This window comes from Bos mutus, chromosome 2 (assembly GCF_027580195.1).
Source record: "Bos mutus isolate GX-2022 chromosome 2, NWIPB_WYAK_1.1, whole genome shotgun sequence".
In the NCBI taxonomy this organism is placed as follows: domain Eukaryota; kingdom Metazoa; phylum Chordata; class Mammalia; order Artiodactyla; family Bovidae; genus Bos; species Bos mutus.
Window position 1 is genome coordinate 13,933,972 of NC_091618.1, and position 20,482 is coordinate 13,954,453.

The 20,482-nt window shown below is 55.5% G+C and overlaps 1 protein-coding gene across 2 annotated transcripts; it reads left to right on the plus strand.

Annotated features, from left to right (window-relative positions):
- The first annotated feature begins 8,975 nt into the window (after positions 1 to 8,975).
- On the plus strand, positions 8,976 to 19,635 carry TINAGL1 (tubulointerstitial nephritis antigen like 1). 2 transcript variants are annotated; one of them, XM_070384428.1, is made up of 12 exons: positions 8,976 to 9,129; positions 9,916 to 10,239; positions 11,153 to 11,216; positions 15,298 to 15,390; positions 15,602 to 15,716; positions 16,838 to 16,961; positions 17,046 to 17,196; positions 17,329 to 17,518; positions 17,630 to 17,675; positions 17,945 to 18,068; positions 18,976 to 19,021; positions 19,130 to 19,635. In XM_070384428.1, the coding sequence occupies exons 2-12, from the start codon at positions 9,924 to 9,926 to the stop codon at positions 19,268 to 19,270; spliced, it is 1,410 nt and encodes a 469-aa protein (XP_070240529.1). In that variant the 5' UTR covers positions 8,976 to 9,129; positions 9,916 to 9,923; the 3' UTR covers positions 19,271 to 19,635. The 2 variants fall into 2 exon arrangements, with proteins under 2 accessions (XP_070240529.1, XP_070240524.1); XM_070384423.1 differs by lacking the exon at positions 8,976 to 9,129 and adding an exon at positions 9,249 to 9,384.
- The last annotated feature ends 847 nt before the right edge of the window (positions 19,636 to 20,482 follow it).

Consider the following 20,482-nt stretch of genomic DNA (forward strand, 5'->3'; position numbering starts at 1 on the left):
TTATTTTAAATTTATTTATTTATTTCTATTTGGCCGCACTGAGCAGCACGTGGGATCTGAGGTCCCCAACCAGGGATCAAATTGCTGCCCACCTCACATCGGAAGTGTGAAGTACTAACCACTGGACCACCAGGGAAGTCCCCAGGCGAGACTTTTTACTGTATGCTTTTTATACACATTTTTGGAACCATGAGGATGTATTAATGAAAAATCAAATAAAACTAATTGCTTTAAAATGAGCCAGAGAGGGAATTACCTGGCTGTCCAGTGGTTAGAACTCTACACTCTCACTGCCGAGGGCCCAGCCTCAGTCCCTGATCAGGGAATTAAGATCCCACAAGCTGCACAGTGTGGCCAAATAAATAAATAAAATGAGTCAGTAGGGTGCTACCCTCCCCCCAGCTTCTTTGTGGGCCTGAGCCTGCTCCCTTGCTTTGCCCCCAAAAGTTGATTCTGGGGCATGTCCTCCACAACACCCTTGACCTCTGACATAGGGTCCTCCTTCTCCCTTCTGCCCTAGGGGAACTAGAGACAGGGATTCAAATAGCTGTGTCTGAGCAAGTCATGTTCTGGGATTCAGTTTTCCCATCTGTAAAATGGGGATGATCATACCTCAGAGGGCTGTTGGAGGATTACATAAAATAAACCACGTCAAGTGACCCCCACCCCCCACCCCGCACTCCTGACCCTTAGAAGGTGCTCTTGGCAGTCGTGCTGGCTGGAAAGGGCATTCCTTGCAGAAGGAGTTTATCGAGCACATAGTGAGTAGACCTGATCACTCACCGTGAAGCTGTGGCTCAATTCCTCCGTCTAGTCTCCATATCTTCAGTTACAAGTGGGAAGTTTGGACTGAATGCATCCTCTCTCTCTTTTGCATGAGTTTAGGGACCTCAGTCACTATGGAGGGTTCTCTCTCACTTCAGATACGGGTTGGTAAGTCCCAGACAGAGTGGTGACTTGTTCAAGGTCACAGAGCATATGTCAGAGGCAGAACCAGGACTGGGACCGAAGGCCCCTGACTCCCACCCGCACCCTTGAGCTCTCTCTGCCCCAGCCCATCTGTGTCCGAGCAGCCATGTCATCCCATGGAGCCTTCTTGGGGTCTCTCCTTATCTCCTCTGCTTGTTACTACAGAAGGGCTGCTGCTCACCCAGCCTTGAGTTTCGAGGCTCCAGCTCCCCAGATCCCCTATCCAGGAGTCTCCCCAACATCTGCCCCCTCCAGCAGGAGACAGTGACAAGCAAGACAGAGCACCCCTGGGGTGGCGCGGAGCCAGCGAAGGCCCCTGTGACCACAGAGTGAGGAACCACAAAGGCCTTGAATCTTTGATCTCTCACCTGGAACTCTCTTCTTCCCCAGGGTCTCCCGCCCTCATCCTGCGGCTCACTAGGCCTTGAGGGAGTTACCTCCCCTTCCTGAGCCAGGGAGAGAGCAGCCTTGGGTTCTGACAACCTTCTAGATCCCCGTGGACTCTGACTATACTTCTTGTCCTGGAGTTTCCCTAGGGATCCGGGGGCAAGCTATCCGGTCTTTTGTCTAAATAGCATGAGGTTGGTTCCTAACATCTGAGGCGTGGCCTCTGAGAAGTCACGTGAGTGTTTCTTTCAGCACACGTTGGTCACGCTTCCGACAGGGAACTGTGTCTTGGTGTCTCTCAGACAGTCTCTGCCTGAGCATCAATCACTCTCATGCGTGGGGCTGTTTGTCACCGTCTAAGCTGACGCAGAGAACAGAGACCCCCTCACGTAGGCAAACACGTGTGCAGATTTCAGACCACTCTAATCCGGTTTGACTCCTTTCATCTAGTTTTCCTATGGCTTGACCCATGAGGCTGGAGCAGGTTTACAGTAGTTTCAGCTAGTTTTAGCTGGTTTGACTCACTTTACATCGGCATAAGCGTGTTTGCATCTGTTTGTCTGTTCTGAGCTCATCTGTGGCTGTTTCGATTTGGGTTATCATAATAATAGCAGACACTCTTCTCACACTTGTGATACGTCAGCACGGTCGATTAAAAGGGCTTTACCTGAAGTCGTAATTCTCACAACTACTGCGCAGGTAGGGACTGTCATTAGAGTTCTTCTTTCTTTTTCTGGAACACATTTGCTTCTTTATTTTTATTTTTGCTGCACTGGGTCTTCGTTGCTGCCTGCAGGCTTTTTCTCTAGTTGTAGCACCCAGGCTCTCTAGTTGCGGTGTGTGGGCTTAGTTGCCCCGAGGCATGTTCCCAAACCAGGGATCAAACTCACGCCCCCTGCATTGAAGGGGAATTCTTAACCTCTGGTTCACCAGGAAAGTCCCCAGCGTCCTCATGTCACGCGTGGAGAAACTGAGGCACAGAGAACTTCAGAAACCTGCCCCAGGTTTCCAGCTCACTGAGAGGCAGATCCAGGATTTGAACCTACTCCATCTGGCCGCCGAGTCTGTGCTCTGAACCTTGACGTTACGCTCTATCACTGCCGATGAGCGTTTGAGCCATTTCTTGATAAACGTCGATGCCGTCTGAGCCAGTTTGTTCTGCTTTTGCCAACACAAGCTGCTTGGTGCTGGCTCCATCTGCAAACAGCCCTGAATTTGGCACGTTCAGGTTGACACACCATCTCAGGCCTCACAGAGCCTAGACCACTGTATTAGTTTCCTATGGCTGCTGGCACAAACTGCCGCAGATTTGACTGCTTAACACAGAAATGCAATTTCTCACAGTCTGGAGGCCAGAAGTTCAAAATCAAGGTTTTGGCTGAGCTAGTCTCTCTCTGAAGGCTCAAGGGGAGAATATGCTTCTTGCCTCTTCCAGCTTCTGGATACTTTTGAACTGTGGTGTTGGAGAAGACTCTTGAGAGTCCCTTGGACTGCGAGAAGATCAAACCAGGACATCCTAAAGGAGTATTCATTGGAAGGACTGATGCTGAAGCTGAAACTCCAATACTTTGGCCACCTGATGTGAAGAACTGACTCATTGGATAAGACCCTGATGCTGGGAAAGATTGAAGGCAGGAGGAGAAAGAGACGACAGAGGATGAGATGGTTGGATGGCGTCATCAACTCAATGGGCATGAGTGTGAGCAAGCTCTGGGAGTTAGTGATGGACAGGGAAGCTTGGCGTGCTGCAGTCCATGGGGTCACAAAGAGTCGGACACGACTGAGAGACTGAACTGAACTGAGCTTCTGGGGGCTCCAGGTGTCTCTTGACTTGTGGCCCCATCACTCCAACCTCTGCATCCATGGTCACATTACTTCCTCCTCTTCTTCTGTGTGTTTCTTATAAGGAAATTGTCAGTGGATTTAGCACACCCCAACCCCTCTAAACATTCAGGATTATCTATCTCAAGATCTTTAATTTATCTGAAAAGACTTTTTTCAAGTAAGTTTCCAGCCACAGATTTCAGGGTTTAGGATTTGGGCATATCTTTGTGGGTGGGGGGCTCCATTCAACCCATTACAACCACTAGGGTCACATCACAGTATTTCCCCCTGAGAACCTACCTCTTAAGAGGGACTCTAACAGATTGGTTTTTAACTCAGCCTTTAGGATTTTATTACTTTCTGCTGAAGAAATAAAAGGTAAAAGTATTCAATGTGCCTGCAGCCACAGAAGAACCTCTTGTACTTTTCAAGACTCTTTTGTTGCTCTTCCTGGCTGGGAAGATCAGGAATTCCTGGAAACACCAAGCAAGGTGTGGGAATGTTTCCGTAAATAGGCACCGGAAGACACAACCTGCTTTCTAAGATGTTTGCTGGTGATAACACCAAGTTTACTGTTCCCCAGGGAGCTCTCTTTAGTGAAAGTAATGCTGAATTGAAGGAGGGCAGATGATTAGCGGACGAGGGGGAGCAGTTAGCCCCAAATATCTCTGCACTCCTGGCCCAGAGTTGAAAGAAGCTTGTCATTTAGATAGAGAGAGAGGTGACGAAATGGTGTCCTTACTCAGCAGGAAGCAGCACTCAGGGCCCTTTGTACTCAACTGACCCCAAGAGCCAATTCACAGAAATATTACAGAAAAGGGAAAGCTGTTTCTCTTTTCTGCATTTCCCCACTTGCACCCACAAGTGATGACTATGAACACCACCGGATGTGAGAGTCAGCTTAGTCCTTAGACCATTTTGGCCTCTGCAGAAGCTTCAGGGATTGGGCTCAAGGTTCTGCTCTGCCCCTACCAGCTGAGTGACCTTGGGCAAGCCAGAAAGGCTTTCTGAGTCTTGATTTTCCCATCTGCCTGTTGATTTAATAGGATTACCTGGGAAAAGGCCCACGTTTGGCACATGCCGTGTGTGGCAGAACACACACTAGCAAACAGGCTGGCTGGCCGGAGTCATTACAAATTCATGGTCAGCAACTTCGAGTGGTCACTCCGCACTGCCGGAAATCCTACTCTATGTGTCTTGTGGGCTTGATTGTGAGAACTATTTCACATCTAATCCTTAACCGTCCCAGCCTCTTTTCCAGTCTCGCTTTGGCTGCAACTTGCTTGCACCCCTTTGGCAAACCATCAGAGGAGGGTCCCTCGGCTTCGCATGGCTGACTGTACAAATCCACCTCCTCTTCTTCTGCCTCTCAGATGACTGTCCCTGCTCCTAAGTTCTGTCCTCTTGGGCTCCGGGTGTCCTCTCTCTTACTTTAGCAAGGACTCTGATCCTGGGTAATCCCCTCTCTCTGGAACACCAGTTCCTCCCCAATTCCTTGCCATCAGCACAGAGACACGGTATTATAATCTCCATATTTGGACAGAACTCTCCCTTCACCCTCCCTATCTTCTTCCAGCCAAAGCCCCATTTCTTGACTTCCCTTTGCAGTAAAACATTCTAAAAAGTTGCCAGTGGTGGTTCTCTTCGGTTCATTTACTCCTATTTGCTGTTCCACTCCTGCCAGTCGGCTTTCACTGAGATTGCTCCATCAAGGTCGCCCTGGCGTCCTTGCTGTGGACACGTCTCTGTCCTCAGCTTACTCAACCTTCCCGGGGAGCTCCCCCTCGGCTTCCTCACCTTGGCCCTCCTCTTCCTCCCCGACAGCTTCTGCTCAGTCCACTGCACTCTCTCCTCTCCTCTGCCCAGCTTCTGCCTAGGAGTATCCTTGGACTCTGTCTTCCTCCCACTTTTCCAGTCTGAGCTGGAAACCAGCCTAGGTCACGCAGTCTCTGTGGGTCCAAGCCGTCCCCCAGCCTGCCCAGACTCCCAGGACGGGAACAGTAGAGAAACTGCCCACCAGGCTAGGAACCCAGAAGTTCTTCTCAGTTCCTCCTCTCTCACCCATTTCATCTGACCCTCCAGCAAGTTCTGCCACTCCCACCTCCAGAAGAGGTCTCCAACACGCCCTCTTCTCAGGATCTCCACAGCCACCAGCCTCATTCAAGCCTTAGCATCTCTAGCCTGGGCCACACCGTCGCCTCCTCCTTGGCCCCCCTGATTCCACTCTTACCTTGTACTCACCTCTTCTCTAAAGAGCAGGCGGAGTGGGGTTTTGCATGCGTGAATCAGATTATTTCACTGCCCCGTTGAGATCTCTTTAGTGCTCAGAAGACAATTCAAGCTCCCTACTGCAGCCTGAGGGTCCTAGGTGATCGGCCGTGCACACCACCTCCCAGCCTCATCTTGTTCCTCTGCCCCGGTCTTCACTATAGCATGGCCACCCTGGGCTTCCTTCTGTGTCCCAAACAGACTCACTTGTGCCAGCTTCAGGACTGCTGCTCATGCTGATATGGCTTCCTGGAACACCCTCCCCTGGGTTCCAGGACTAGCTGCCTCCTTCTCATCCTTCAGTCTCAGATCAAATGCCATCTCCTTTCTGACACTCTCAACAATCACAACACTCAAGGTCCCATGTCATGGGCACGGTTTCATAGACCTTTACATGGTAGAATGAATATGTGTGTGTGTGTGTGTGTGTGTGTGTCTGTGTGTCTGCGTGTTTGCTTGTTTGTCTCTTTTCCCATTAACTTGAAGACATTGCAACAGTAGAACATTTGGTTCAATCCTGAACACTCAGCGTCTAGCACAGAGCCTGGCACATAGTAGATACTCAACAAACATTTGTGGAATGAATGAGAACATCAAACAGGAACGCCTTCCTCTGCTTGGCGCCACACACTTCCTTGTGGCCCCGAATCTTATCTCCCACAAGCTTCAGCATGCTGTGACAGCACAACCTTCTGCCACACAGGCTCGTGAACAGTGCTCCAATACCACAGTCCAGCAGGCCTCAAGAAGCCCAGCACATTCAGGACAAGACCCAGCGGGGACCATATTAGGCCTGCCCTGCATCTCAGACACTGCTCCAGGCTCTGGGCCTGCCCAGCTGACCATAGGGGTTCCCAAGGGACCTCCCAGCCCTAGATGCAGTGCCATTTGGGATCCATACAGCTGAGCTCCCAGGCCTCAAGTAGTGGGTCCTCAGCCACAGACCTGGGTTGAGCAGAGCACGATGGGTCGTTGTCTTCCCAGGAGGCCCCGCTCAACCTCCAGAGGAGAATGGCCCCTGCTGAGCACCCTGAGCAGCTGGGGAACCGGAAAGGGGAGGGGGTAGTGCTGGATTCTGGGGAGAGGAAAGGAGGCCCGGGCCTCTGCTCTGCTGTGCGACTTTAGGTGGGTCACTGCCTCTTTTTAGCCTCACCTCCCTTTGCAGAAGGGCTTCCCAGGTGGCATAGTGGTAAAGAATCTGCCTGCCAATGCAGGAGGCACAAGAGATGTAGGTTTGATCCCTAGGTTGGAGTAGGAAATGGCAACCCACCCCAGTATTCTTGCCTGCAAAATCCCATGGACAGAGGAGCCTAGTGGGCTTTAAGTTTCATGGGGTCACAAAAGAGTGGAACATGAGTGAGCATGCATACACACACACACCCTTTGTAGAAAGAAAAGAGCATCTAAGAGCCTCTAGGGAGTATCAAGGTACAGATGGGAAACCAAGGCCCCGAGAGGGGCAGGATCTGCCAGGGAAGTGAGGAAGGACAGAATCACTGCGGAGCCCCAGGCCACCTGCCTCCCGGGAGGCCACAGGGCTCAGAGGGCAAAGCTGCTGCCATCTCCTCACCTGTTGCTCTGCCCTAGGCCCTTGGACAAGAATAAAGGCAGAGAGCGAGTCACCAGGAAGGAAAGGAGCTGCGGAAAAGGAAAGTGGGGTTCCAGCCCCTCCCCCAGAGCCCCGCCCTTTTCCTCTCCTCCCTGGCCAAGGAACCAAATGAGTCACAAGATTCCACTGGGCGGCTCGGTGCCAAGCTCGGTGATGACGAGGGACCTTGGAGCCATGCTTTTGGCTCTGGTCTCTTTCCTTGCTCTGCGTTCCTGTCTCCTGTGCATGGGCAGACAGGCAGGCAAGAACAGGCAGACAGCTAAAACCCCTGAACAGACACAAACAGACACCTACCCAGATACACAGACACCTCGTAGACAGGCAGACACTATACACACTGACACACAAGCCAACAAGCACACAAATACAAGCAAACAGTGCACTGACATACGGACAGACCCATGACCACACAGAGGCAACAGCCAGACATGCGGGCACATGACAGATGCGTAACAGAGATACAGGCAGACTCAGACACACTCAAACAGAAACACCTCACAACCCAGATACGCGCATGACACAGACTCACATGGAGGGCCTGCAGGGGGGGATCTGGGGCAAAGGACAGGCCAGATGCCCCTGGGCCAGCCCTCAGCCCCAGAACCACACCGAAATGGATTCATGAAAGTGGATTCTCTGGGCCTGAGCTCTTTGGGGGCTGCTGAAGGCAGCCTCTACCTCCTTCCCAGTACGAGGGGCCCGCTTTGCAGTAAGACAAATGGAGGTTGGACATAGAAAGGGACTTCCCTACAGGGAGGGTGTTGAAACCTGCTAAGTGGGTGACTAAGGATGGCTGGAGGAAAGGAGTGGAGTGTTGGCAGGTAGCAAGCCTGCCTTTTGGCTGTGTGACCTTGGGCAAGTCTGTTCTGAGCCTCAAGGGGCTCATCTGGTTCTGTCCTCCCAGATCCCTGCAAGGAGCAGATGGCCAGCTCCTGTAAGTGTTCACGCCAATGCTGGAGCTCCAGGACCTTACTCCTCTAACCCCCACACCCCTACTCAGGGCAGGATTCCCTTCTTGACTCCCTGCCCAGTACCCCCTGGCAGGGAGTAACTCAGTCAACTCAATCACAGATGCCTGTTGTCCGGGCCCCTCCCCTCCCCCAGGGGCCAGCCAGCTGAGATGCCCCAAGTCTGGAGGAGGGTGGCAGGGAGGTCAGAGCAAGGGCAAAGGGATTTCCCAGTGCTTGCATTTTCCATCCAGGGGCATCTGTGAGGCTCAGGCCCAGGATGGGGGGTGGTCTGTCCAGGTGGCGTCTCTTTCATTCTCCCACTGTTAAGAGTCCTCTGGCCCTGGGCCCAACCTTTGGAAGACAGGGGATTGCGCAATGGGGAGGTAAAAGGTGATGGCGGGCCTGGCGGGACAGAAGCCCCATTGTTTGGGGCCCAGGCCAGCCTGGGCAAAGGAAGGGTTTAAGCCTGGGGCAGGAAGGAGGGGGGCTCTGCAGGGGGTGCCAGCTGGCAGGGCTCTTGCTTTGGGACCCTGGAGGGGCGCAGGTGCTGAGCAGGATCACCCCCACCCCACCAGGGGGTGGATTTGATAGAAGGGGCTGTGTTGAGTGAGATGTCTGGGCTGATGGGGAGGGCAGACCCAAAGAGGGGTCTTAGGGCAGGGAGGCAGCTCCCCACCTCTCCCCCCGCCCACCACACCCACTCCATCCTCCCCGCAATCCCCCCGGGGAGGATGAGTCTCCCAAGGCATCTGCAGGGTCCTAAACTATCCTCCTCCAGATTCCAGTCATTCCTGGAAACCAAGACGGCTTGGGGAAGCTCCAAGGCTTGGGAGGAGGGGGGCGGTGCCCAGTGAAGAGGGGCGCGCAAGACTTTATTTATTACTGAGGGGTCTCAGGGGGACTTAGTCATTTTTGCCGCCCACACTCTCCGCATCATTTCTCTAACTTAGGTCCCAAACTCGGAACTCCGCCGCCTCCTAATCTCCCTTTGTCGGCGCAAGCCCCTCGGCCCCACCGCGAAGCCCACCGGGCAGTCCTTCCCAGTCAGCAGACCACTAAACGTTTCTACCTCGGTTGGAGCTGGTCCCCTAAGGGAACGGCTTCCACCCGAGACCCGGCAAGGTGAGTCGCGTGCTCACGATCCCTTTCCCCAAGTCCCGGCTTCGGGGGTTACGGCGGGGCGATTCCAGGTGCGAACCCGCTGGGGCCCCTCCCTTCCTCCGCCGGCCGGGGCGGCGCGCCCCGCGGGGCGGTACAAAAAGCGATCCCGCCCAGCCCAGCTTTCCTCACTTGACTTTGAGTGTCCCGCGGCGGTCGCGGGGAGCGGGGAGGCGGAGGCGAGAGAGGCAGCGGGGCTCAGCCCACACCCCTCACCAGGTAGGGCCTCTCCCCTGCTCGGAGGGAGAGAGAGAGTTGTAGACATAAGGAGCAGAGAGGAGGAGGGGCAGGCGGAGGGGCCGAGACAGGTGGCAGAGAGGGAAAGTAGAGGGGGGCAGAGGGGCACAGCGCGAGGGACACGTGAGGGCACAAAGTCAGGGGCCCCCATCAAGGACCGAAGCTGGGCAGGGATCCAGGATTGAAGGAGACCTGGGGTTCGAGGCCTGGGTGTGGCCTTGGGGGGGGGCACCAAGAATGCCACCGTCCCCACCTCCCATTCTGTGAGGTCCCCTGGCAGGTCAGAGAGGGACTCCACTTCTTGCCCAAGCTCCCTCCCCTTCCTGTAAACCAGGGCACATAGACTGTGGCTCCTCGCCCCTGTCCTGCCAGGGGACGCAGAAGTCAGGGTCCCTGTTGGATCCCCGCAGACTTGCAGCCCCAGGAAGCAGGGGCGAGCGGTTCCCGGGGGTGCCAGGGAATCTCTGCTGCCCGCCACTTCTGACCCCTGACCTCTGCCCTCCCTGGGCCCAGGAGGCACCATGTGGCGCCGTCCACTGGGGCTGCTGCTGCTGCTGTTGCTGCTGCTGGCCGGCGAGTTGGGCGTGGGCGCCAGGCGGGGTCGTAGGCGCCGGGAGCTAGCACCCGCTCTGCACCGGCGTGGCATCCGGGACGCGGGGGGCCGGTACTGCCAGGAGCAGGACCTCTGCTGCCGCGGCCGCGCGGATGACTGCGCCCTGCCCTACCTGGGTGTGACCTGTTACTGTGACCTCTTCTGCAACCGCACCGTCTCCGACTGCTGCCCTGACTTCTGGGACTTCTGCCTTGGCGTGCCACCCCCCTTCCCCCCAATCCAAGGTGGGCACCAGACGGCCAGGGGTGGGTCACGTTGTCAAGCCCAAAACTCAGCAAGGCTCAGGAGCAAGGCTGATGCATTGGCGTTTCCAGGGGCGGCTTTGGGGTAGCATCTGGAAAGAGACCCGGCCCCTCTCTCTTTACTTCTGCGAAGCACTCACTCTGGTCTAACTTGAATCTCTCCTGTAAGATTGAAAAAGCGCCTGGGTCAGTGGGATTTTCATTTGCCCCAGGAGAAGGGCAGCCACCCATTTCTCCCAGTCCTTCCTGTCTCTGTATTCCAGACTGAGAAGGTGCTGGCCCCACCTGCTGACTCACTCTCAGACTGATAAAGCACACAAGCATTGGTCAGCGTCATTTTAGCAGTTCCTCTGCTTTTGCTCAGGATTCCTTATCCCTGAGATGGCTGGTCACACCTGGGAGGTGGGTCAAGTCTGTTCCTACCTTCAGCCCTTACCACCATCCACCCATCCCAATCCAAGAGGAGAATCACTTGACTTCCTTCCTACAATTCCACAGGGCCGCAGGTGTGCCTGGGTTGTCATCCCAAAGTGCTGTGTTATCTCAAGGCAGTCATGTGTCTTCTTTGGGCTTTGGCTTTCTCATATTCATCCCACTCCCCATCTCCAAACCCCAGCTCATTTAACTGGCATAGGATCTAAGGAATGTTGTGGCTGGCATCCAAGTGAAGCAAGAGGGATTTGGGTTAGAGTCAGTAAAGAACTTCCAAGTAGTGGGAAGTTGATATGTGACTCTCAGGAGATGTCTTACGTTATAGCTTGGCTTTGCTTTCAGTGAGGGCTGGTGTGTGTGTGTCTGGGAGGATTCAGGACACTAGACCTCTGAGGATCTGGCCATCTCAGCCCATTGTCCCTCGTCTTGGTTCCACTTCTCTTCCTGTCTTCCCTCCCACTAGGATGTATGCACAAGGGGCGCATCTATCCAGTCTTGGGAACCTACTGGGACAACTGTAACCGTTGGTGAGTATTTGGGACTTGGAGGCCGCTTGCCTGGTGGGCTTTGTGGCAACAGACTTGTTTCGCATCCTATCCCTGTCACTCATTTGCTGGTGGCAAGGCCTCAGTTTCCTCATCTGTAACATGGGAAATTTTACCTGGACCACATCATCTTCTACACCGGCATTCCAACAGCAGTCCCCAGGAGTAGTCAACTCTGGATGCCCGGCTTCAGGTGCAGCTCCTCCTGCCGGGGGCCGGGCTACTTCCCCTCCCAGCCTTTCTCGCTGTCACTGGAGAGTCCAAGAAGGGGGCGCCAGGAAGGAAACCTCTGACTGCAGCATCCGCTGACCTGGACCGGATGAGGGTCAGGGATGGCTAAACTGGCAGCCAGCCAGAGTGTAGCGGGGCCTTCCCTGGAATGTGGCCCCTCCTCCCTCCCCCACCCCTCCCCTCACTTCCCAGCAAGAGGATGAAGGGGTTGGGGTATGCCACTACCCTAATCGAAGGTCTGAGATGCGAGGGGGGAAGCCTTGAGTGCTTTAATGAAAATAAGGGGGACCCTAAGACTTAGAGCAGGAGGCCCTGCACCCACTCCACCCCCTGCTCTGGGACTGAGAGGGCCTCTGGGAGGAGGAAACTTTTAGGAATGCGTGATGCATAAGTGATTTCCATTGCCTCACTGGTGTGAGGGGTGCCTGGGTCACAGTGAGAGTGAGGATTTGTGTATTTCAGCATGTGTCAGGGTGAGAGTGTACGTGCACTCACGTGTGCACGTTTTGAGTGTATGTGACCTGTGTGTGTGTTCAAAAGATGGAGCACGCCTGCATGATTCTGCTGGTACTGATAGGATGGACATGAAGGGGTTAACACACTCTGTCCCTTCTCGGCCTGGCCACCCAGGCCCCCTCTGGAATGCCGGTACCTGCTGCCACCAGCCCTGCCTAGACTTGCTTGGATAGCCCTGGGGGCAAAGAGGGAGGCAGCAGGAGAGGACTGACCAAGCCACTTTCCTCCCAGTCCAGCTCTGGCTGTGTTCCCTGCACTTGACACCTGAGGGAGGGTGTGCGGCAGTGTCTGGGGGCCTCCCAGACTCTGGGAGCCCTCCAGGGATGTTTTGAGAGCCAGAGGGGGAGGGGGAGGACAAGAGCCTTCCTGAACCTGCCCACAGCTCCTGGGGCTGGAGAGCCCAGCCATACTGGGTCTTGTCCCCTTGAGGCTCCTTAAAAGGCAACATTGGAGGCGGGAGCCTCGGGCAGGCTCAGAAGGACAAAGTTCAGCATCTTGTCATAGCAGAGTTATGAGCTTGGAAAAGCATTGTAGAATTCACAGGATTCAGCTGTTCAGTTGACACCTATTAGAGACCTACTATGTGCCCAGCGTGGTGCTGGGTCAAGGAGATGCAGCCAGTATGCAGCAGACAGTCCTTGTCCCTGCACGGGAGCCTCGGTGACACAAATCATAAACCTGTCATTACAACCTGTTCCAGGTGTGATGGGGGGACAGAGGCCAACAGGGGATCCTAGTTCTGAGTGGGGTGGGGGTGAGGGAAGGCCACTCAGGAAGGGACGTTTATGCAGATACCAGGGAGATGAGAGCATGAGTGGCCCAGGCCCAGGAGGAGGGAACAAGGCGGGTGATGGCTGGTGGAAAGGCCAGGAGGTGGGACCAAGCTCATTGCAGCTGGAGCTGTGAAATGGGGAGAGACGCCTGGGGAGGTGCAGGCCATGTCCCCTGGGTCTCATAAACTGTGCCTAGGATGTTGCATTTTGTTCTAAGTGTCGTGGGAAGCCACTTAGGGAGCACACACTGATGTGTGTTGCTCAAAGATCTCATTGGCTTTAAGAGCGAGATGTGTGTACTGGGGGAAGGGAATTATAAAGTGTTAGAGAGCCTGGTAAGGAAGCCACTGCCGTGGTCCAGGGACCAGAGTAGGGTGATGGTGGTGGAGGGGTAAGAGGCAAGTGGATTCCGAGTCTTTCATGATGCTGGGTCTGCTAATAGGGGAGGCATGTGGCAGAAAGTAATCTTCAACATGATGTGGGTGCTGGGGACAGGGATGAGTAACGGTGGAGACGTCATGGACCACACGGAGTTCTGGCTTGAACAGCCCAGTAGATAAAGTGTTGTCTGAGTTGAGTATGTTGTTAGGGGGAGGAACAGGTTTGGGGGAGATAGTTTAGCCGTTTTGAGACGCCATTCACATACCCAGAGGAGATGTCAGGAGGCCAGTTGGATCTGAGTCTGAAACTCAAGGGGGCGGGGAGTCGGGGTTCCTTTACTGAGAACAATAATAGGAGATGACAATTTCTGAGCACATAACTTGGGCCAGGCCTTGGGCTTTGCAAGCTTGCCTTTTAATCCCTGGAAGTTGGCACTATTATTATCCTCATTTTACAGATGACATTGAAGAGAGTTTTAAATAACTTACCTAAGGTCACACGGGCTTCCCTGGTGACTCAGTGGTAAAGAATCTGCCTGCCAATGCAGGAGATGCAGATTCGATCCCTGGGTCGGGAAGATCCCCTACAGAAGGAAATGGCAACCCACTCCAGCATTCTTACCTGGAAATCCCATGGACAGAGGAGCCTGATGGACTACAGTCTGCTGCTGCGTAGCTGCTTCAGTCATCTCTGACTCTGTGCGACCCTATAGACTGTAGCCCACCAGGCTCCTCTATCCATGGGGTTCTCCAGGCAAGGGTCTTGGAGCAGGTTGCCATGTTCTCCCCCAGGGGATCTTCCCAACCCAGGGATTGAACCCAGGTCTCCTACATTGCAGGGGGATATTTTTTTTTACCACTGAGCCACCAGGGAAGCTCCGAGCTAGTGTATGGGATCACAAAAGAGTCAGATACGATGCAGCAACTAAACAGCTAACAGAAGGTTCACTAGTTAGCTAAAATCAGAACCCTCGATTCGATTTGGAATCCGTGGTCTTTATCATTTCACTATATTGCCCCCATTCATTCATTCAACAAATATTTATTAGGTCCCTACTACGTGTTAGATTTTGTTTGGGGGCACTGATGATATCAAACAATACCTGCCCTTGAAGATATTCGATCCTATGAGGAAATAGGTATAAACAATATAAATAATTAAAGCTATAATACGTCAGACAGTGATGACAGGCTGAGGAGAAAATAAAGCAGGAAAGCAGGGTGGGAAGGGTGGCGGATGCTGAGACAGGGTGTTCAGGGCAAGCCGCCCTGACAAGGTGACATTTGAATAAGGACTTGGGAGAAGTGAGGGGGCCATGAGGACGCTTCCTCCCAGGAAGAAGAGCTCAAAGGCCCAGCGGCAGGAGCATGACTTGTGTCAACCATCAGGGGACCAGCCTGGCTGGGGCCTTAGGAGCCAGGTCTTGGAGGAGGGGCCAGAGAGAAGACAGATCGTGCGGGGCCTTGTTGGCATGGAAGGACTTTGGCTCTTATCCTGTCATGTGAAGCCAATGGCGAGTTTTGGGCAGGGGAATAGCATGATATGATTTGGGTTTAACAGGATCACTGTGTTAAAAATATACTGAAGGGGTGGGGCCCAGGGCGGAGAACAGTGAGGAGGCTGCAGCCTAATCCAGGTGAAAGGTGATTGGACCATTGTGGCTGCAGGAAAGAATGAGACACGGTTTGGATTCTGGATGTGTTTTTAAGGTAAAGTCAACAGATCTGCCAGTGAATCAGGTCAGCACGTGAGAGAAAGAGTCAAGGGTGCCTCCCAGGCTTTTGGCCTGCGCTCCAGGAAGGATGGAGTGGCTGTTTTCGAGGACTGTGGCAGGCACAGTCCTGGGAGTAGGGGAGAGCAGGAGTTCAGTTTGAGATGTGAGGAGTGTAACCTGTTAGACATCCCGGAGGTGAGGCTGTGTAGCAGTCAAGATCCTGGAATCTGGAGTTCAGGGAGAGATCTGAGAAGCAGATGTAAACTTGAGAATCATGAACTTGAAACTGACGTTTAAAGCCACCAGGCTGCATGGGATCACCTGGGGGGGGGGTCCTCTCGGAGGTGCTGATGTGGAATTTCAGGCCCACATGTTGACCTCCAAGGCCTCCTCCCTTCCAAGGACGCCCAGCCTTACCTCACTTCTTCCTTCCCTCCCGTTTTTCCAGTACCTGCCATGAGAAAGAGCGGTGGGAGTGTGACCAGGAGCCATGCCTGGTGGACGAAGACATGATCGAGGCCATCAACCACGGCGACTACGGGTGAGAGGCCCGCGGCGTGACCCCAGTGGGCACACGTGCACGCACACACAGATGCACTTTCTGCCCGAGAGGCGCATCCTGCCAGGGGCACCCACACTCAGATCTTATTCATGGGTACACTCAGCCAGTAGGCGTCTCTCCCACTCACGTGCGCATTCCTCCAGGGCCCCCAGCCTTGGCAGGCCTGTGACCTCCACCCCCTTTCTTTCAGCTGGCGGGCTGGGAACCACAGTGCCTTCTGGGGCATGACCCTGGATGAGGGCATTCGCTACCGCCTAGGCACTGTCCGCCCATCTTCCTTCGTCGCCAATATGAATGAGATTCACGTAAGTCCACCCCTGACTACAATCCTGCCATCTCCCTTTGGCCTATGACCCCAGGGACCCTGGCACCTTGTGCCCTGTTTCTCCAAGGACCCAGGCCCACTGATAGGCTGTGTGTTGTGGCCAAGTGACTCCCCTTCTCTGGGCCTTAAGTTTCTGCCTATAACTTGATAAACTGCACTGTAAGAACTGGTGCTCAGATTCAGAGTTTTGTGGTCCCGGCATCTCACCCTCCCTGGCTTCTTGAGTCTCCCCAGCTTGGGAAAAAATGTCATTGGTCCCAGTATGGCGGGGTCAGGGCCCCAAAGGGCCAGGAGGTCACCTTGGTATTTTGGGAAGGAAGGGACAGGCACTCCCCCAGTTTTGGCCAGAGAGCAGCAATTCTCGGAAACAAATGCCATCTCAGCAGAACCTCAAGGGAGTTGGGGATTTCTCCCTTCCCACCAGTGGGACCCTCTAGAGGGAGAAATAGGAACCAGACCCAGGACAGTTCCAAGGGTGAGGAAAGGGCGCTTCAGCAGGACAGGGCTGGGCCACATGCCGAAGGCTCTGTCTGTCATTGGCGGGCAAGGAGGGGCTGGTGTCTGGCTGGAGTGGCCAGCCCTGCAGAGGGAGTTCAGCTCAAGGCTGGGGTGACCAGACCCTGCCCCTGCCCTTACTCCCTGGGGCCTCTGGCTATTTTCTGCCTCCTGCTGTTTGCTTTGGCAGCCTGCCCAGTCACGGGACCTTACTGCTTCTTCCCTCCCCTGCCCTTTGGGGCCCGAATCCCAAGGTTCTGGTGGAAAGAAGGATGTAAGTGGATCAGAAGGTGCAGAGCAGGAAAGAAGCTGGAATGGAAAGTGGCCCAGTCACTTACCTGTTCCTGGCTTCAACTGCCTCACCTGTAAACAGGACTAGTCAATCCCCAGCTGACGCTAGGGAGGCACTAAATGGTGCCTGCCTCTCCCTCTGGGTCAAGGTGGAGGTTGCTGGAATCTCTCAGATCAAATCTCTCAAATCTTGGAGGGCTCAAGATCAAATTGCCGAAGGTTCTGGACTCTTGGGAGACCTCCCATGCCTAGGCCCCCAGAGGGTCAGGCTGGGGCAGAGGCAGGAGACAGACAAGAGTGGCCTTTGCCTTGCAGACAGTGCTGGGTCCAGGGGAGGTGCTGCCCAGAACGTTTGAGGCCTCTGAGAAGTGGCCCAACCTGATCCACGACCCTCTAGACCAGGGCAACTGTGCAGGCTCCTGGGCCTTCTCCACGGCAGGTAGGTTCAAGGGCAGGGGCTGGCCAGGTGGGAAAGGGGGACCCAGGCCTGACCCCCTGACAGCCCCTCTACCTCCCTTCCCAGCTGTGGCATCCGATCGAGTCTCAATCCATTCTCTGGGGCACATGTCACCTGTCCTGTCACCCCAGAACCTGCTGTCCTGTGATACGCACAACCAGCAGGGTTGCCGTGGCGGGCGACTGGATGGTGCCTGGTGGTTCCTGCGCCGTCGAGGGTGAGCAGCAGGGGGCACGGACAGGGAAGAGGGCATAAGCAGGGGTCTCAGGAAGCGAAAGCCTGCAGGAAGGGCCTGGGCCAGGCTGCCCCATGCTCACTCTGTCCCCGCTCCCTCCTGCTGCCCCTGCAGGGTTGTGTCTGACCACTGCTACCCGTTCTCCGGCCATGGGCGGGACGAGGCTGTCCCCGCACCCCCCTGCATGATGCACAGTCGGGCCATGGGTCGGGGCAAACGCCAGGCCACCGCGCGCTGCCCCAATAGCTATGTCCATGCCAATGACATCTACCAGGTCACTCCTGCCTACCGCCTCGGCTCCAACGTAAGTCTGCACTTGAGTGAGGGGCAAAGGCAGGAGAGAGCTGGAAGCCTAACCAAAGGCTGGGGCCTCACGCCTGATGCATCGTCTCCTCCCCACCCTCTCACCCTCCAGGAGAAGGAGATCATGAAGGAGCTGATGGAGAATGGCCCTGTCCAAGGTAAATGCCCCTCATCCTGCCCTGTGATGCCAGAAGCTTGTGCCTGCTTGAGACTGGGCACTGCGGCATAGGTGGTCCCTACAGCCCTGAGCAGCGAGTCCACTGGGGCCAGGAGTGGGGGACTATGTCCCCTCCTCAGGGGTGGCACCTGGAGGGGGCACTTAGAGCCTTGGTACCAGAGGCTCTGGGACCTAGGCATGTATCTCCAGGCTTGGGCGTCAGTGCCTGTGCTGATGGGCTGAGCTACCTCCTCTGACCTCTGCCCACAGCCCTCATGGAGGTGCATGAGGACTTCTTCCTATATCAGAGCGGTATCTACAGCCACACACCAGTGAGCCTCGGGAGGCCGGAGCGATACCGCCGGCATGGAACCCATTCGGTTAAGATCACAGGGTAAGGGGCTTGGTGGGGAGGGGGGCTGGGGGCAGCTGGGGGCTCTAAACCTCCCTTGAATCCTTGCCACCTCTCTGCAAAGCTCCATTTCAAAGAGGAGGAAGCTGAGACTCAGAAAGAGGAGGTACTTGCCTCAGGGCACACCAAGAGTTAGGGGCCTTTCAAAGTGTTCTAGAACAGTTCCTTACACAACAGGAGAAATCACTCCAAATCAAATACAGACAAGGATTCAAGGGTTGCTCCAGCTCTCCACAGCTCAGGGCCTGTCCCAGCTTTGCCTGACTCACTGACTCATACCTCCAGCCCTCAGTTCCCCCACTGATGTAACAGGAGATGCTAGCATCATTGATTTCAATAGTTCAACCGATAAGATGTACTTTGTACCCACTTCCACCCACCCCCAACCAGCCAGGTAAGGATGGAGAGCAGCAGATGTGTGCCCTTCTCCCCACTGTGGGTCTCTGGAAGGTGTAGGCGTTTCTGCTCCCCCTTGCAGACGTCCCTTTGTGTCCCATGGGGGACTTGGAGATGTGGGGACTGGGGGAGGTGCAGAGAGGGACAGCAGTGTGCCGTCCTAAGTCGCTTCAGTCTTTTCCGACTCTTCGTGACGCTATGGACGGTCGCCCACCAGGTTCCTCTGTCCCTGAGATTCCCCAGGCAAGACTACTGGAGTGGGTAGCCATCCCCTTCTCCTGGGGGTCTTCCCCACCCAGGGATTCTTTACCACTCGCGCCACCTGGGAAGCCTGGTGGGGCTTGGGCAAAGAGGGACAGAGAACTGCCCAAGTCCTGAGGGGGCACCAAGTCACCAAAGACAACAGGGACCTGGCTAGGGAAGGACGCAGTGGGGCGGGAGCCCCTGAAAGTAGGTGAATCAGCACCCTTGTGGCTCTGGCTCTGCCCGGCAGGTGGGGCGAGGAGACGCTGCCTGACGGGAGGACCATCAAGTACTGGGTGAGTCCTGGCACTGCGCGCCCTGCGGCTGCTGTCACCTTCCCCTGGCCCTCCTGCCCTTCTCCCCCACCGCGATTCCCCTCCTCACAGCCCCCTCTGCGTTCCCAGACGGCAGCCAACTCGTGGGGCCCGGCCTGGGGCGAGAGGGGCCACTTTCGCATCGTGCGCGGAGCCAACGAGTGCGACATCGAGAGCTTCGTGCTGGGCGTCTGGGGCCGCGTGGGAATGGAGGATATGGGACACCACTGAGGCCGCGGGCACCACACCGGGAAGAGCCCCCCTCGTGGGGCGGCAGCCCCCACCCCGCCCGCCCGTCCGCCCGACGGGACTCCAGGCGCCAGAGGTCTAATCCCTGCGCAGTTCCGCTGACGCAGCGCCGGGCCTGGGAGCCGCGGGCTGGCCGGAGCCCCCAGACCTCCCAGCGGGGCCGGGCAGAGGCTGGCCGGGGAGGAGGGAGACCCCCACGCAAGATCAATGAAGCCAGGAGAGCCACACACTGCCCCCCCGCCCCAGTCTCCGGCCCATGACCTCACCCCACCCTTGTACTTTTATTCTTCAATGATATTTATTTTTCTTTTCACTGTTTTAAAATAAAAGATACAAAGTATTGATAACTATGGTATCTTGAAACTTCTGGGCATGGAAATCCAGGCCAGAGTTGGAGTGGCATATGGGGGGACAGCAGAAAGGACTGCCTGAGGCTTTGCTGGTTGGCAGGGGTGGGGGTCAGGGGACCAGAAATCTTAGCCTCCATTCAGCCCGAATTGTCAGTGACCTTGGACACTGATCCACTGGGGGTGGGACATGGATGGCGTGGCCTTTGGCCCCCAGAGAGATGTGGGCCCGTGGGAACCACCTCTCAGACGCTGAGTCAGCGCTGCCTGGGGTGGGGGGCAGTCCAACCCACCAATCAGCAGAGCTGGCGCCAGTGCCCAGCAGGCAAGGGGGGCATAGCCCCATAGAAGCTGGAGCCTCTGTCTCTGCAGATCAGCTTCTCCAAGCCACCCAGGCGAAGGGACAGCCCCCCGCACCCTACCCCTAGGCCAGGTTGGGCCTGCCTCTGTGAGCCCTCTCTCTAGCCCATGTCCCCAGGCTCTCAGTGCCAGCGGAATTAAGTCCAGGCCTCACTCGCATTCAAGGCCATCAGGACCCACCCCACCAGCTTCCTCACCAGCTTCTTCACCCAGTGCCCGGGCGGCTCCAGAGTCCGCCCTGCTCCCTAATGTCCAGCACGCATGCAGACCACTGGGCATTTGCACATGCTGTTTTCTCTCAGTGCAGATGCCCTTCCATCCCACCTTCCCCTGTCGCACTGCTGTTCCCAGCCCAGCTCCAAGGTTTCTTCACTCAGACAGTACCAGGAGAGAGTAATGGATGTCCCAGGTGCTGTGCAAGGGAGCTATGGTTCCCCTAACCACCCCAACCCCCTTAGCATGGCTTAGACACCCCCTCCCTGGACTC